The sequence below is a fragment of the Fundulus heteroclitus genome, chromosome 15 (genome assembly GCF_011125445.2).
Source record: "Fundulus heteroclitus isolate FHET01 chromosome 15, MU-UCD_Fhet_4.1, whole genome shotgun sequence".
NCBI lineage: Eukaryota > Metazoa > Chordata > Actinopteri > Cyprinodontiformes > Fundulidae > Fundulus > Fundulus heteroclitus.
The window spans coordinates 23,802,328-23,819,188 of NC_046375.1; the positions used below are offsets into that span (position 1 = coordinate 23,802,328).

General features: G+C 44.8%; 1 protein-coding gene across 3 annotated transcripts in view; it reads right to left on the reverse strand.

The window, feature by feature from the left end:
- Nucleotides 1-2,509: 2,509 nt before the first annotated feature.
- LOC105917169 (kinesin-like protein KIF13B) overlaps nt 2,510-16,861 on the reverse strand; it is a 43,343-nt gene continuing 28,991 nt past the window's right edge. Inside the window, exons 26-41 of one of the 3 annotated variants that reach the window (XM_036147684.1) lie at nt 16,520-16,663; nt 16,401-16,430; nt 16,155-16,254; nt 15,373-15,499; nt 14,421-14,476; nt 14,204-14,322; nt 13,942-14,118; nt 13,762-13,854; nt 12,392-12,544; nt 12,127-12,204; nt 11,747-11,803; nt 11,003-11,096; nt 10,673-10,752; nt 6,455-6,526; nt 3,663-4,947; nt 2,510-3,565 (exon numbers count right to left, since the gene is read on the reverse strand). In XM_036147684.1, coding sequence (XP_036003577.1) covers nt 3,321-3,565; nt 3,663-4,947; nt 6,455-6,526; nt 10,673-10,752; nt 11,003-11,096; nt 11,747-11,803; nt 12,127-12,204; nt 12,392-12,544; nt 13,762-13,854; nt 13,942-14,118; nt 14,204-14,322; nt 14,421-14,476; nt 15,373-15,499; nt 16,155-16,254; nt 16,401-16,430; nt 16,520-16,663 — 2,910 coding nt within the window. In that variant the 3' untranslated portion in view covers nt 2,510-3,320. Of the gene's footprint in view, nt 3,566-3,662; nt 4,948-6,454; nt 6,527-10,672; nt 10,789-11,002; nt 11,097-11,746; nt 11,804-12,126; nt 12,205-12,391; nt 12,545-13,761; nt 13,855-13,941; nt 14,119-14,203; nt 14,323-14,420; nt 14,477-15,372; nt 15,500-16,154; nt 16,255-16,400; nt 16,431-16,519; nt 16,664-16,861 lie in introns of all 3 variants that reach the window. The other 2 variants (XM_012851890.3, XM_021310241.2) reach the window with 2 other exon arrangements.

A 16,861-nucleotide genomic window follows, 5' to 3' on the forward strand; every position in this document is an offset into this window, starting at 1 on the left:
GCTGGACAGAACCCCTGCAGAAAGACCCTAGACCAGGATTTGAACCCAGGACCTTCTTGCTGCAAGGCAACAGTGTCAACAACTGAGCAGCCCTCATATTAACAATATCCTTATTTCGGGGGAAAATGTTCAAGGTTACACATGGTTGTCAACTCACTCCTCTTAAGGGAGACTTCAGATTTTCCTCCAGTTCTCACCCTCTCTGCCCAGATTAAACTTGGCAACCCATTTTTAGCGTTATAGACACTACAGTTTTTCACAAGCCTACAGAATGTCATTGGCTACATTTAGAGGATTGTAGAACACAATATCACTTTCCAGCTGTTAATCAGCCATGGCTCACTGAATCATTTTGATTGCTTTGATAGTATCAGGCCTGTAGGCCCCATTATTTGCCATGAACTGTAGTTCTAAAGAAAACAAGATGTGTAAATCTGGATATTTTATCTAGTATTAAAATAGTTTGAACGCAGAGCCGATCCAAGGCTCTAATGGGCTCTAAACAGAACCTCCGTCAGTAACCACTGCTAAACTAATATTCACACATATCCTCCCATGTTTCTGTATTCTACATCTAGCATTTATAAAAAATTGTTGTAGCTTCTAGGGCTCAGACTTTTTCTGGCAAAGCCTATAATTTTCCCTAATAACTGGGTTTTTAGTACCTTAGTTTGTTCTGTATTTATATTCCTTGCACTAGGCTTGAAACATTCTCACACTATAACCATGTGTAAAAAAAATACCTTGGAACGGTATTTAAACTAAAATCTACGACATCACCTAACTGCTGTTATTTTATACAGAGAAGCAACACCTACAGCTGCTAAAACATTTAATGGTTATGGTTTTGATTCATAAACTTAACTATTACTATGCACACTTCAGCTAAATCCAGTTGTAATTTGTTAGCTTGTGCAAAAATGGTCTATTTTTTTGCTGCTTTGCCCTCTATGGAGTCACACAAGTCTAACACGCTGGGTAGTTAGTTGGGCTATCTGCTGACGTAGCCAGCCCAATGCACATGCATTTAGCTTACATCTTTACAGGTTGCCTAGATACAGCCTCTTTTGTGAAAGGATTGTTTTGTAATTATAGCTTAGATCATCAGTACAAAAAGAATTTCACCACGACTTCAGAAAATTCCTCCGCTCTTGGCTGCCCCCTGTAGGCGTGGGAGGTCTTAAGCAGCAGATGCCTATTTAACTTTGCCTTGGGCCGACTGACTAAACATACAAGATGTTCAGGGAGTAGATATTTTTGGACAAAGACGGGCTAGCTGTGTGTCTCTCAGTCTGCATGCTAACATTTTAGTATGCTCATGTGAACAATTACACCCTCCCTTCCTCTCCCCCCCAAAATAAGTAAAGTGCAACACCAGGTACATGCACCACAGTCCAATGGTTTTGGAGAACTTATTAAAAAAAATAAGCTTCATGGCAGGATTGAGCAACACATATCTTGTGATTCCTTATATCTAAAATGATTTTTGTTGTTGGTGATGAACCAGGTTACATGTTACAACACTGAAAGTGTTTATTTTTTAATACACGTCTCACTCTCATAACTTCCCTTGCTGGGTTCTGGTCTAGAAAAGCTAATTATAACGCTTCTGTCCGTAAGAAGCTGCAAAGCAGTTACTAAGAACTGGTTTTAAAAAGGAAATGGTTGAAAAGAAAATGTATTTATGCTCATTTTTATGGTAATGTACAAAGATAAATGACACCCTTTGAAATGAAATGTGCTTTATAGTTAAATTAATGCATTTTCATTTTACCAGACTTATTTTTCTATTTTAATTTTAGCATTTATCTGTCTCCATTGTTTGAGCAACAGTTTCATGAAAAGGCCAAAAATTATGCACCTTATGAAAATTAAGTATTGTGATGACTTACCTTGAAATGTAACCTCGACCTGGAGTTAATGTCCAGTGTAGTATATAGTTCTATATAATGGGTCTGGTGTAGAATCACGTCGGTGCAGCTTGTTCACGCATACAATCCCAGCCTTGGTGGATTTTGATGAGGTTTCTACACGAAGTTGAGTGATTGGGATGAATGCAGGGCAGAATACTGCAGAGTGCATTGAGAGAATTTTCTCAGAATAACCTGTTCAAACGGCCTACCTTTAACTTCTGGGTTGGACGTTTACCAGAATGGAGGCGTCCTCTCATGGTGTGGCTACATGTCCGTCTGTCTTCAAGTAAAACGCCACCCATTTCATCCCTCTGTCACTCGGAAGAGGACTGAAAGCTGTTTTTATCAATCTCAAACATAGTTATGTTCAAAATTACTGTATTGCCCATTTCAGAATTTAGTGCCTTTTTTGGACAGTAGACTGTTCTGTAATTAAGATGTAGTATATAAACATTTTTTGTACAGTTTCTTTGTCCATTTTTTTTACTTGTGTTTATTTTAGTATGATATATATATATATATATATAATGTACAAGAGAATAAAGCTATATCAATGACATTACTCATTTTGCTGGTCAATCAGTGAAAGACAAGAATTTAATATCAATATCTTTATTTTCAAATAAATAAGAAATCAAAAGTAGTCAGATTAAGTCGCTTAAATGCGTACGTATAAAAAAAAAAAAAAATTTATGAACTAGACAATTTTCCTAAATTCCCCACTCCAGGCATCTTCATACACACAAAAAAAGTTTAAAGGAATTAACACACGCTTGGCAGAAATTAAACCCATTTAAAGTAGATGCATTATTAGTTTTGTAATTGGAGTGCAAATCTGCGTAAAAGTAGAAACACCAGAACCATCTCATCGAGTTCCAGCAGGACACATTTTGGTTCTACAAGATCAAGGCACACGTGATGAGCAGTAGTCAAGGCACAAGAAAGAATTTGCAGTATCCACTCACATGCTCCAAATATACAAATGTCATCGGCAAATAGTGTAATATTGTTAAAAGACAAGGAAGCGAATTAAAAAAAATTGCATTAAAGTTGGAATTAGTCATCCATGTAGTGTGTCTAGAGTATTAAAGATTCAGCCCTGTGCTAAAGTGAGGAGTTCTGCAGGTTTTCTCAACGTTTCTGCCATCTTCAGTTCAATCCTTGTACCCCACTGTTATGGCAGGAACTCACAACACTACAACAGTTCTGAGAATTTTTCGGAGGTTTTTCAAGTCTCTAGAATAAATACTTTTTTGCAAATCTCCACTTTAAACATTTCCATTTTGATAAAACATTCAATATTTGTCAGTGAAGTGATAGCAGCTTTTTACACAGAAGCTCTCACAGCGAATGGCTAGATACTGAACCCTATTAAAACTTCCCTCACACATCAAACCAGCATGTCTTTCAGGTGTTCCATGATTTGCGGTTCTCTCCTCTGCCGCGGCCGGATCCTCCGGTCTCACCTTTTGCCAGGGCAGTGAGAGCTGCCAGGTTTGGATTGGATCCGGATAGGTTGGCACTACGCCTCTTTTGCTGCTGGCGACGGCGTTTGGCCCCACCGCGGCTAATTCTGTCAGGCCTTACAAGCACTCCGTAACCAGGGTTGCAGTGAAAATAGTGCTTCCCACCCACCGAGCCATCATTCTTTCCTGGAAACAGACCAACAAAAATCCATAAGGGGTTATTCTCAGGAATAGTTATGAGGTAAAATAAAGGGAAATCAGTCTAAAGAGTCAGGTTTCTCACCTGCCGGTACCTCCAGTTCAACTCCAACCCAGGTACCTGCTGCGAAATCTGTGGGGCCCAAGTAACGCACCGTCCCGCTCTTATTGGTCCCCACAGTCACAAACTCCCCTTCTTTCAACCAGTCAGGAAGAATGTCGGAAGCTGCTTCATCCCCCTCCTCTAAGTCGGAGATACTTTCCAGGCTCTCTGCTGGTACCGAGAGACTGAGTCCTGACCCGAGGCTGCCGGCATGTCCCATCTGTGCTGGTTTACCCCCTTCTTCACTCACAATCTGCTGGAAAGACCTAATTTCTGAAGACTTGACTTTCTGGATCTTGAAGGGGTTGACGGCTGTCGAACTGGACTTGGAGGGCTGAGTGGCACCGGTGGCAGCTTTAGTGGAACAATCAGGAGTTGGTGTCTGAGTCGGACCTACCTCAGCTGTGGCCAAGGGTTGGATGAGGGTGCTGTTTGTATCTGAAGGTTCTGGCGATGATCCTTCTTGGGGTAAATCTTTAAGCCTAGCATCTTCACTTGGTTGAGACGCTGGAGTTTGGGTCACATTTGGAGCTGGATCTTGAATACTGTCAGAAAGTGCCAGGTCTTGGTCCTGGTTCTGTGGAGCTGCAGATTCCGCCGGACTTTCCCCCTGTTGGTCAGATGCTTGGGCTTTACTGGTGAGTAATGGCTCACCGTTGTGCTCGTCTGCAGCAGTAACATCAAGATGTTCTGTTGAGGAACCTTGGAGTCCAGAAGCATCTAGTTGCTGGACATCTTGTTCATATTCTTTGTTTTGTTCTGCCCCTGAATCGGTGTGATTCTCTAAACTGTTTGATCGTTCCAGTCCAGTACTATCAGTCGTTGAGTCTTGGTTTTGTTTAGCCTGGTTTGCTAACGGGGCTTCTGTACTTGCAGCAGCTTCTTCTTTACCCTTTACATCAACCAGCTGAGATACATTTGGCTCCTGTTCGCTAAAATCTGACTCTGACAGAGTCTCCTTTTGTTTGAATGAACTCTGGTCAGTACTTGGGCCAGCTGCCTCTTTAGCCAAACCTAACTTCTCAGCTGAGAACTCCTCCGCCACTGGATCATCTTCCTCCCCTTCCTCTGGTACTGGCAGGTCCCAGCTCAGTGTGTAGACGTCGGAGTGCCGCGCAGTGGATAGGTTAGACAGGTATCCACTGGAGGCGCTGCTTGCTGAGCCATAGCTGGACTCTTCCGTCTTTGGGATGATTGGAGGTGGAAGGGGGACAGATCTGGTGATCTCCGTTTGGACATCTTCGGGACCGATTTCCTCAATGGGAACCTGGGGAAACCACTCGCACAGTTACACACAATGGAAGGACAGGCTGATGCTAGTTTCAGGTACAGGTCATGTGCATTTGGCGTAAGATGTAACCCCGGAAGCACCTTTTTATGCTTTAGATACAATTACTAGGACCTAAACTGTAACAATAATAAAAAGCATGATTGGTATTTGTAGGTCTTGTTTTTCTGCACCTTTTCCCATTATAAAAAAATGCATTTAAACTTCCTTTCCTTCGATTTCATACATTTCACCAAGCATACCACGTTGCTATATCAATGCCAATACACCATTGATTTTTAGATGTTCAACTAGTTTATTGCCATAAAGCAATAAGTGAGCTTTGGAGGGGTGATTTAAATAAATCTTGTTTGGTTAGGTTGTTGGGTTAGGATGTGTCGCCGAATTATATTTTAAGAGAAAACAAAAGGATTAGGAAAACCTTAACAGTAGTTCTATGGATGGGATATTTTATGTACCAATTAATTGGTGAGCCAAATTATTCCAAGAGAAAATCAACAACCCCAGAACATCATCTAAAGCTCTGGGGGCATCACTCGCCCCAGTTAAGGTTAGTGTTCATGATTTAACAATAAACTGGGAAAAATGTGATCCATGGTTGAGTTCCAAGGACAAAACCACTGCCAACCAAGAACTAAAGTCTCACATTTACCAAAACAAACGTCTTGATAATCCTCAACACTTTAAGGAAAATATTCTGTGGACTAACAAGACAATAGAGGAACTTTTTGGCAGATTTAGTCCATGTTACTTCTGGCCTAAAACCTTCAGAAAAAGACCATGACCAAAGCAGTGAAACAAGGTAGTGGTAGTGTGATGGTCCGGGGCTGTTTTGCTGCTTCACAACCTGGATAATGTGCCAAATTTGATGTAACCCTGAATTGTGAAGTATTTTTTATCGGCCTATTCAATACCTGGACATTGGGAAGCTGACAAAGTACCATAACCAGGCCAGTTATGCTTAACACCCCTCACACGTGCCTAAAATCTAAGTATTTCGCAAAAAAGAGAGGCCCAAGAGCAATGTAAAAAAAAAAAACGTATTGTCAGTTGGCGCCAATGCTTGGAGGCAGCAGTTGCGGGCGAGGCTAGAATAACCACTTATTTAACACAGACGGTGTTTCATGGGTCTGTAGGTGCCTGGCATGAGGCGCTTTCTGGGCTTGTTCTGAGTTCCTACATTTCTTAGTTTATGGGAAGCCATGTGGCATTTATCTATTTCTGTGTAATCAGTTGAATTGAATTAAATGGGACTTTCCCACTACAGCACTGTGACTTGCATATATAACCTTCCCAGGGCTGTGAAAAAGTATTTGCATCCTTTTAGATTTTGTTTTTGCTTTTTTTTCCCAAATGGATCAGATAATCATACATTTCCCAGTAACAGCCATTGGTAACCTGAATGGAGGTGAACTCTAATTTGATTTATTAAAGGGGAAGTAGCTCCCTCATAGTAATTGCCCCCTAAACCTAAGGAGGGACTTACCGGCTGCTGGTGTTTGCACATGTCCTCTTCAACACTGGCCGACTGCACCATGATGCGGGGAAGACTCTGCAACTGAAACAACGAGAAAGATGTTAATATCTAAATCTGGTGCGTTAGTTTAACCCATCAGGTAAACGTGATTAGCAGCGGTCAAATGAGCGTAGACAGACACCAGCGTAATAAATCAGTAGGTGTGTTGATATTAGATGTTCAAAGTGCAATTAGGATATTTGCTCCTAAAATCAGTGATAATCATGATACAGTGTTGAGTCAGTCAAGATAATTGCATCCTAATGATAATTGTGTTTGTATTCGTTTATCTCATTTTAGCATTCATGTTGAATGCGGCTTCCCTGATTTGCTCTCCAGCTGTTTCCCCAGAGAACCAAACCCTCGCTTTACGCCTGGGTGTAATTTGAAGCTAATAAGTCGGTACAGGGACACAACTGGGAGTTCAACAGACAGGTAAAGCATTAGAACAAGGCTGATTGGTCTGGCTTCCTGCTGCACTCCAGGCCTGATCTGCAGTCTGATTCAGATTAAGTTTTCCTCCTGAGCAGAACAGGGACTTACGCACGTAACGACTGCTTTTACATCAGAGAGCAGGTCAAAAAAACGGCTATCCTACCCATCTGTGACTTGGGACGAGGAACCCTCGTGTCTGGTCCACAGGGACAGGCGCCGCTCTTGTTTCTTTTGAAATTCTGACAGGATGGGTTTGGGTCTAATTATTGTGGAGAAAAACCCAAGTTCTAAAGGCAACTTGAGGCCACATTAAAAACCCTGGAGACAAGGTTGAGGAATATCAATGCTAGAGCTGCACAACATATGGAATAGCAACTGTCATTGTAATGTCAGTAAATCCTGCAGATGACTGGTCATAACACTTGGTAGCGCGCGCGCGACATCACAAGCGCAGTGCATTCATTCTCTGCAAATTGAGACTATATCTGACAAAGTAGATGGGCTCTAACCCCCCCCCCCCCCCCCTTAATCCTCACCCCTGATCTGCATTTTAGAGGGTAAGCTGCAGAGGTGGGTGGTAACGTACTTATAGGAGTAGTTTTACTGCACCGTACCTTTTACTTCCACTTGAGTATTATATTTTTTATTATTATTTATTAAACATTTTGTTCTATTCGAACCCCAAACACCACATCCCCCAAAGCACATACAAAGGTTCTGTTGAACTTCCCAGCTATCCATTTCAAAACTGTTGCTTTCAATAAAAATACCACCGAACACTCCATATCTTCCGAAACTTGTCCAACTTGTTTTTTCTCCAGAGCAAAGTGAAAGCACATTCTCTTCAGCCACTGAGCCATGGTACACGTTGGAGTTTCCCGCCCACAGGCTACACAACGTTTAGCCTCCAGAAAACAAATGTTCAATAAAGATCTTGTGCTATCACAGGGAGCAAATTTCTCTGGATAGATGTGCGATAAACGAATTTGGGGATGAGGGGCACCTGTTTTTTATAACTGGAAGTATTTAACCTTCTTCCATGATAGTTTTGAACATTCCCACATGTACTGAAATAACAATCCTTTTTGATGCTTACACTGAAAGCAAGGTACGGGTTAAAAACACTGCAACTTGGCTGTGGTAATGCTCACCTACTCAACCATTTCTATTGTAGTAGTTTAGAGTTTGGGTTTGAGCTAGACTGCACGCTTCTGACCATTATCCATCTGGTTTATTCTTCTGGGCTTACAGTATGCTACACAATGACTGGGTAGATTTACTTGCAAAGAGGTTATACGGTAAAGAAGCTGCCCCTTTGAGGACAAAAAATTCAGTGTAAAGCTTTCTAAAAGTGGAAAGGGGAGGCAGACTGAGGCTGTTACACAGTCTGCTTTGGATAAAGCTTCTCGGTTGCAAATATTTAAAGAAATGTTTTAAAGGTATTGCATATTTGCACTTAAGTTCTTCAAATGACATTAGAGCAGAGCTATCACTGTAAAAGTCTGATATCTTAGCTATACCTGTGACGCCCAGAATTTACAACCTGAATCTGCTCAAACAGCTTGGAAGTTATTACTAAAAATAGGGGAAAACTATGATAATCTGGGAATGTCTCCCAGATATTTTACCAAATCAGGGTGTTTTTATAAATTTCTTTGTCCGTTCTGACTGATTTGTGATTTTTCACAGAGTACATGTATAAATTTAGAGGTATATTAATTTAGTGTGATTCTATCAAAACCCAGAATGGAGGATTTAGGTTTTCAAAACAGAACAGGCCTGCTCTGATTTGAGTTGCCCAGTAGCACCATTCCAGATTTGGGAACTGTAACGCCCCTCTATCATAAAAGATGGTAGATATAACAGAGACAACCTAAGCCTGAAAGCTCTGTTGTTTCATAGGAAGCCTGAGAAAAGATTTCTGACCAAGGAAAAAAATGATGGTGGAAAAAGAGGAATAGACCTGAAATGACCTGAAAAAAAAAATAAAAAATTTAAACCATTCACACGTCCAATCAAAGAGATGAGGAGTTTCGTCCATCTGTTCACAAGCTTAGTGCCTTTATCTAACATGGGATTAGAATTACTGAGAGCAATCTTAACAATGGTTAAGGATAAATCTCAATAGCCAAAGTAAAAGCCTTTGATGTAACCACAAAAGGAGTGTGAATTGGAGGTTCCTTTGTCTCGTTTTTAATTAGAAACATTATTACAGATTTAGAATCATTAATCTTGTTACCTGCAAAAACACCAAAAGACCTTATTAGCTCCAGCAACATGAGTGAAGTATTTTTCAAATTAGAGCAGAACAAAAATTGCATCATCGGCATACAGAGTGATACGATGTTCTAAATTTCCAATTTTCTGGAGGTGCGTTCACAACATGAACAAGGCCAATTTTTCACATTGACTGTCTGCTGCTGGTCGCTCGACACGTCGTCTCTCTCTAGCCAACAATTTGCGCGGACAACGCAATGAGTTTTGACGTTATACTGATACATGTAGCTGGGTTTCCTCCGAGGAAGGAAGGTTGAATCAGAACTCTGCCGTGTTTAGTGAGCTCAACATGTCCTCCAACACCAACAATCCAATGTCACAAGAGGAGGGCAGAGGTGAGAAAGTTACTGAAGAGGTCAGGACATTGAAACGCTGGACCACCTAAACCTCGCCGGTCTGTGATTTCGGTCCAGGACTGAGCTTGTTGGCCATGTGTTGACCTTTGTTAACATCTGTGGCAGACAGAGAAGAGCCCTCTAATCACAGCAGCAGCCTGAAACCACGCGCCACTGAAGTCTGACGGCTTTTCACTTCAACCCGACACCGTTGCGTCTCGCTTCTATCAATAGCTTCCCATCATGGCTGAAGGTGCTAATCAGTCAAATCAGCTGCAGCGGTGTTTGGCTGCCACCAGAAAGCCCCCCCCCCCCCCCAGGTGGCAGCGGCGCATGATTGTGATGCTGTTTCTAGGTCGACGTGCTCCTAATTAACTCGTGTCTCAGACGTGTCTGTTTGTATGCGGCGGCTCAGCCCAGATGGCAAATACAACACATGAGTCGTTTGTAGCCTACGTGCTGATTGCGTTCTTCACTCCGCTGCCACGGTAACCCCGCTGTGGAACACGCAGGCCGAGCTGAGCAAACCGGATCTGACCAGCCAGCTACCACAAGGTGGGACTGCTGGATTTATGTTTGACCCACAGCACTTGGCAAAAGTATTCACACCCACCCCTGGAACCCTTTCACATTTTCACATCCCGCAACACTCGGAGGGTTCGGTGGCTAGTCGTCTTCCAACAAAAAAAGTTGTTGGTTCAATTCCAGCTTCCCCCCCGTCAGTGCTCATGCATCCCTATGCGAGGCACGTAATCCCGTATGAATATCTGTGATTGGGTGAACGTGGCTGTGGCGTAAGGTGCTGTGAGTGAGCCAGTAGGTCTTTGACTAGAAAAGTGATAAAAAAGTGAGAGTCCATTTACTGTCTGGCTCAAGCTGAAGTCCTAAAAGCTCCTGTTTGTCGGCCGTCATGAATGTTCTTTATATTACAGCCTGGGGAAGAGCCGCCTTTACTCACCAACGGCTTCAGACTCTGAAGCATTAACACAATTTCTGAGCAAATTATTGTATTCTCATCTACATAAGTCCTGTTTCCATAGCAACGGAACAATGGCTGTGGCTGCTGATTAGACGAGGAGATCTGTAGATCTGGGATGAGATGAATAAAAAAAAAGCAGGAGAGTTTAAAACGGGAGAGTACCTGCTGATGGACGGCTGCCTGCTCCCTGTCCTCCTTCCCGCCGGGAAGCATGGACTTCAGCAGCTTGGGGACGGCCTTCACTGGAGAGAGATAGGACGCAGCAAAGCCTGAATGCTCTGAGGAAGGGGAAGGAGAGGTTGCAGGAGCAGACATGGAGGAAAACAGAGAGAGGGAGGGGGGGAGTGAAAGAGAGAAGCTTTTTGATGCAGAGCCAAAATGAGATCCTGAGCTAAATAAAAATATAACCCGGCACCGCCGCACAAAGCAGACGAGACACCTCAAAGCTAGAGAGGGAGTCTTTTTAGATGAGAAAGCTTTCATCAGACGTACCCGTCTCCGTGTTCAGGTTGTGGGACACAGAGCTGGCCAGCGTGCGTCTGGATGGAGGATTCACCGCTGAGAGGTCCTGATGGCTCTCCCAACCCTGCAGCAGATCACGCAGACGAGGTTTAAGACTTCCAGCAGCCTCTAAATGGGACCGTACGGGGCAACGCGTACAGCCACATACAAGAGCGGCCTCTGACTCGTAAAGCAGATCAAAATTAAATCCTTTTTAGATCTCTCTTTTGCTGAGAGACAGCATCTCAGTGTAGTGTCCATTTGCATTCAGCCCCCTATGCTCAGCTCAGGTGGGAGAATCTGGCCTTTATAGAGCCACTGTTGAGAGAAAGTCATTAGAAGTCCTGGTTGCAGTTCCCTGTACGCCCTGAAGGGGACACAGCGACCACGTGGAACAGATCGCTCTGGTCAGACCAGACCAGGATCCGACTTTCTGGCCTACGCGTGCTCCGTGGGGTAAACTCACACCCTGAACACATCACTGCCACTGAGTTGACGTCAGATCCTCTCATTGAAATTACAACAAAATAAAATAAACACATTTAAAGTATATGCAACAGAATATTACACATCCAGTGAAGCAGTTGTTAGCGCTGTACTAAAGTGTGTAAATCCAGATGTTAATGGGAGGTTTCTGTCTATTTTCTGTATAACGCTTTCTGATTAGGGTCATAGAATGTTTTTTTTTTTAGACTTATAGGTTAGTAAAGAGTAACGTGAGCTGATAAATCTCACCTTGCAGTAAGCGAGCCTATGAGTGGAGGAGTAGAGGTCCAGACTGCTGGCTGACAGCTGGTGGAACGGTTAGATGGATGCATGGAGAGGAGTTAGTCAGGGGTTAGTGACAAAGGAGCGAGTTACACCACGACACAACAGAGCAGCACAAAGTAAAGCAGTAAAGTGAGCAGAACAGAACCAGAGCAACCCAAACCCCAGCGTGTTCCCCCACCTCAGGGGGAAACGTCAGATGTGGAGTGGAAACCATTCTTGGTATGCTACTGACAACATGCGGGGAAGTAAAGCAGAAAAGCGTCTTTCTTTGCCGCTGCAGTTTCTGCCACTAGTCAGGATGAAGCCAGGCGGGACCAGGGTCCAGTCCCACATGCAGATCTTACCCGGTTTACGTTCGGAGAGCTCAGGCAGCGTCTTGCGGCGTTCCCTCGGACCGCCACCTGCTCCCTCACCGCCACTTCCTGTTCACATTCACACAGAGGAAGAGGTTTCTGTTCATTGCTGGTTACAAACGGAACGGGAACGAGACAAGTGAAGACAGACACACAAACAAAACGAGGTGAAGGACTACTTTAGGTCTGCTGCTGACTGGGATTCACACACAAGGTGGAGGCCAATCTCAGCGTTTGCAAAGCATTCTTCCCGGACCTGTCTGAGCCGATCCAGGGTGAGGATGTTCTCCACGGCCAGGACGCTGCGCAGGTACTTCTCTATGGCCGCCTCGCTGTCTGCCGACTGCTCGTCCTCGGCGCTGGCGGCCAGCCGGGCCAGCATCTCCCTGTCCTCTGGGCCGTGGATGTCCTGCAGGAACCAGCATGGGAACCGTGAGGAGCAGGACCTCCATCTGCGCTGCAGGCAAACTTAAGATGCTTTCCTGAATTACAGATCAAGGCTGGTGAGGTATTGTGCATTTGTCCAGAAGTAAAAGACGTCAGTTTCTTCTCTACCTGCTTTCAGAGTCACATTTGCTCAACTTTGAAGACGAGCCTGTGAGAAACGTCAGCAGAACGGACGCAACCCGGGGCTCAAGACAAGAAAACTACTTTCAGTCATTAAAACCTCTGAGCTGGAAAGCACACAATACATTATACTCACCAAACTCCCTCATATAGTGTGAGAATAGTCAGATTTAGATGCTAATGGAGCTCAGATCGCATTTTAAAAATATTCTAAGGGATCAATTCTAACCCTTTTAAAATAAAAAGCTGGAGAGTGGACTAGGGCTGGACAATTATAGGAAAAAAAAGCATATGGATAAAATAGAAATAATATTGATTGATATCGATAATTATAAACAAATTCAAAACATATTTTTTAAGTGCAGCCCTGGCCATTTTATGCTGTTGCTTAGCGACCAAATTTTTTTATTCAACCAACTTTTTACCAGAACTGCAACTATTTAAAAAATAAAAACGAACACGTGCTCTCGGAACTCTTTCAAGGGGGTTGAGCTTTTCCTGTGTCTGCATTGTGATTGGTTGGAAGGATGTAATGACTGCAATATTAACCTACATGGCTAAAATGCAAAAAGGAAGGAAAAATGTTATTCTATTGAACTTTTTACTGACCTTTTTTTTCCACTATCATCAATATATGTATATAGATCAATATATATTGTTATTGAATTATCGTACAGCTCTAGGATGGTTTTTGGTCTTTATAGCTTATTTAGACTAAAGAGCTTTTAAACCGGCTGGGTGTGTACCTCAAGGATCACAGATGTCTGAGACACCTCCATCGTATTTCACTACGTCAGTACAAAGAAAAACAGGGCAGGGCCACTGAGTTTAAATGCACGGCTCTGATATATGGAGAAGTTTATGAATTCTTTTTGCTTTTTGGGACCGGTTCTAAAGACTGATGCAGCAGCTGCTTCCTCAGGCGTCAGTTCTATGAAGAAGTTGCAGAAAGCTGGCCTACTGGTGACAGGGGAAAATTCCTCTGTGTGTTTTAGCGTAATACTCAGCCTCAGGCTCAGCTGAGCTTTCCTTTGTAACTCCATGGGGTTTGCTACTTACTCCCGGGATGTTAGAGACGATCTCGAAGGTGACTCCACAGCCAGGGATGGTGCTGCGCTGGGACATCCTCTTCAGGAGGCTCTGAGCGAAACCCTGCCATCAAAACACGGCGTTTACGTCTCAGTGGAAGCGGGACTATCCAACGTGTCGCCCGTGTCCGTTTCTCCCGCGTTCGCCCACCTGCTTCCCTGTGACGTTGACGCAGATGCGCTTCCTGAGGACCAGCTGCATGTGGGCCGGGTGGCTCAGCTCCACGACGATGCGGACCGTCAGGTAGACCCTCTGCTCGGGCGACGCCGCGCGGCTGAGCTGAGGACACTCGTGGACCGTGGAGTCCCAGGACGCCTCCGCCTTCACCTGGACCACAATCAGGTCGCCGGTTTAGGCGCCGACGGGGGAAAGTGGACGGGAGAAGACGTCGGCGAGGGGAGGGCCTCCTTACCTCGGGATCGAAGTGTTTAACAATCTGAAGGTCAAAGAAGTCGTCCTCGTCTTCCCCGCTGAGCAGCGCGTCGAGCCCCCCGGCCAGCGGCGCCGACAAGCTGGACTGGAAGTCGTCCGCTGGAAGGAGGCAAAACGGGAAAAGAAGGGCTTGATTTCCCCTGAAATCGTCGGCTTAATATAAAATGCTTTATGTAACGGCAGCGAGAGCCACGCACCATTGAGATCCAGGAACAGAACAGGAATATGGGTTTCCATTCCTGGGACCGGAACCCTGGGGAACAAACTGGGGATTAAACGGCAGGTCACAGAGGACTGTGCACCCTTGACCTGGGTCACGTTTTAACAAGTTAAAACAGCAAACATCGGCCTGTTGTATTGGGATTTTTTTTCTATTCTTATGTAGGGAAGAAAATACCATCGCCAGACAGAACCAAAAATGACCCTTAGGCCTCGATGGAACGTGCTTTGTGGGGCGGAGAACTCTGCAAATATCTCCCTGAACATTCCCGGGGTGAAATATGGCAGTGGTCGCATCGTGCTGTGGGGATCTGTCACCAACAGACGGTAAAGCAGCTCCGCTTTGATGAAAGATGGATACTGGCCAATCCTGGAAGCAAACCTGCTAGAGGCAACAGACGGGCTAAAGCCGAGGGTTCATCCTCCTGCAGGACAACAACCCTAAACATGGCGCCACAGCTGCATGGAGGGTTTAGGTTAGAGTATATTCATGTGCTGGAATGGCCCAGTCAAAGCACAGGTCGTTATCCAGTTTAGAATCCGTTGCTGCTCTCCATCCAACCTGACTGAGCCAAACTTCAGGCTAACCTCTCCATCACATAAAATCCCCCTAAAAACAGACTGAGGTCCGTGGTTAGAACAGAGAAGTTGAAGGAGGCATGGTAGGAAAGTGATGTCAACAACTAACATTTCATCTCCAGCTTCCAAACATTTCTGAACAAAAAGGTTTAAATCTTTGCAAACATGTTTTTTTTCCTCAGCTCCCCAAGCATCACCATACTGTTCAGTCCCCAAAGGGCATAAAACAGTGAGTCCCTCATGTCCCTGACCTTTCTCTCCATCCGTACTTAAGAACACACTGCTATAAGGACCGCCGGTCCAAACCAGTTCAGTAACCACACCAGAAGAAGTGCTGGTGGGGGAACACACCTCTCTACTGGTGCTCCGGGGATGCCGCTTCCAGCCGATGGGACGAGCACGGCGTTGCGCTCCTCTGTGAGGGTCAGACGACACTCCAGCATCTGGGATTCCCTCTCAACGTCGTCCTCTGACTTGTCTGCGTGGACAGGTGAAGACAGACAGACAGACAGACAGACAGACAGACAGACAGACAGAGTGAGCCACCTTGTGATCCCACAGGGTAGGAAACCGTTCAGCGGGACGATGTGAGCACGAGGGAGCAGACATGACTGCCCCGAGCAGAAGGGGGCAGTGTTTCATATTTTATTATTCCAAAAGAGAAACAGGAAAAACGTATTTAAATAGCCTATTGTGAATGTGATTATATATATATTTTTTTAAACATTGCTTTGTGTACAAAGCACAAATATTTTGTGCATTTAAAAAGGTCCTTTTTGTCCTGACGCTCTTTATGAAAAGGTCCGATTTCTTGAGTGCACAGTTAGCTGTGGTCCCTCACCTGAGCTGTGGATCTGCAACGTTCTCCACCAAACCTCTGAGACTTTCACATAACAGCTGCTTTCATAATTTGATTAAATGACCTTGGCTGCAGTGGATTTGTTATGCTGGGATATTAAAGCCGACCCCACCTGCCACGGTTAAAGCAATGATTCTACCTGTGCAGCGTCTAGACATACCAACGCTTTAAAAAGGAGACAAACGGCAAAGATAACCTAATGGGAGCAAACCGGTGGTCCTGATGTTCTAGCTTTTGTTTCCCGGTCAGTCTGAGGTTATCGGGTTGCTTGTACCTGGTTTGGAGACGATCTTCTGCAGCTGCTGGTCCAGGAACTCCTGCCTCTCAGTGAGCGTGATCAGCCACTGCTCCCTCATCCTCTCCAGGTCCGCCTCCTGCACACACACACACACAGACACACAGACACACACACACACACACACACACACACACACACACACACACACACACACACACACACACCAGCTGGAAACAAGCCCGACTTCCCTTCTCCCTGCCGTCTTTACAGATATATACTCACTTGATAGCTGTCCATGTCTTCACCTTCGTCCTAAATGTTTTATTGCGGTGAAACAGGAACGTTAGTGATGCGCCGGAGCGGGAATATTAAGGTTAACGCGTGACGTAGGAGGGTCTCACCACATGGGGGCTGTTCTTGGAGACGTGCACCTGGCGGACTTTTACATCCCCGACTGATACGGCCAGGATGGAGGCTGCGATGAGGGGCATGGTGCCCGAGTCTGGCACCGGCCGCACCTCCACCCGCATCCGATGGGACTGGCCCTGAAGGCAGAGTACCCTAACGTTCAGAGATGTGATCTAGCTCATGGAAAGCTTGGTCCTCTTTAGTCCTCACCCACACATACTCCAGATTAAGTGCCTTGTCTGGGGGTAAATCAATATTTGCCAGGGGGGCAGACCGGAATCAAACCCACAACCACCAACATACACCCCACAGTAAAGAGCAAATTGGATTTTCTC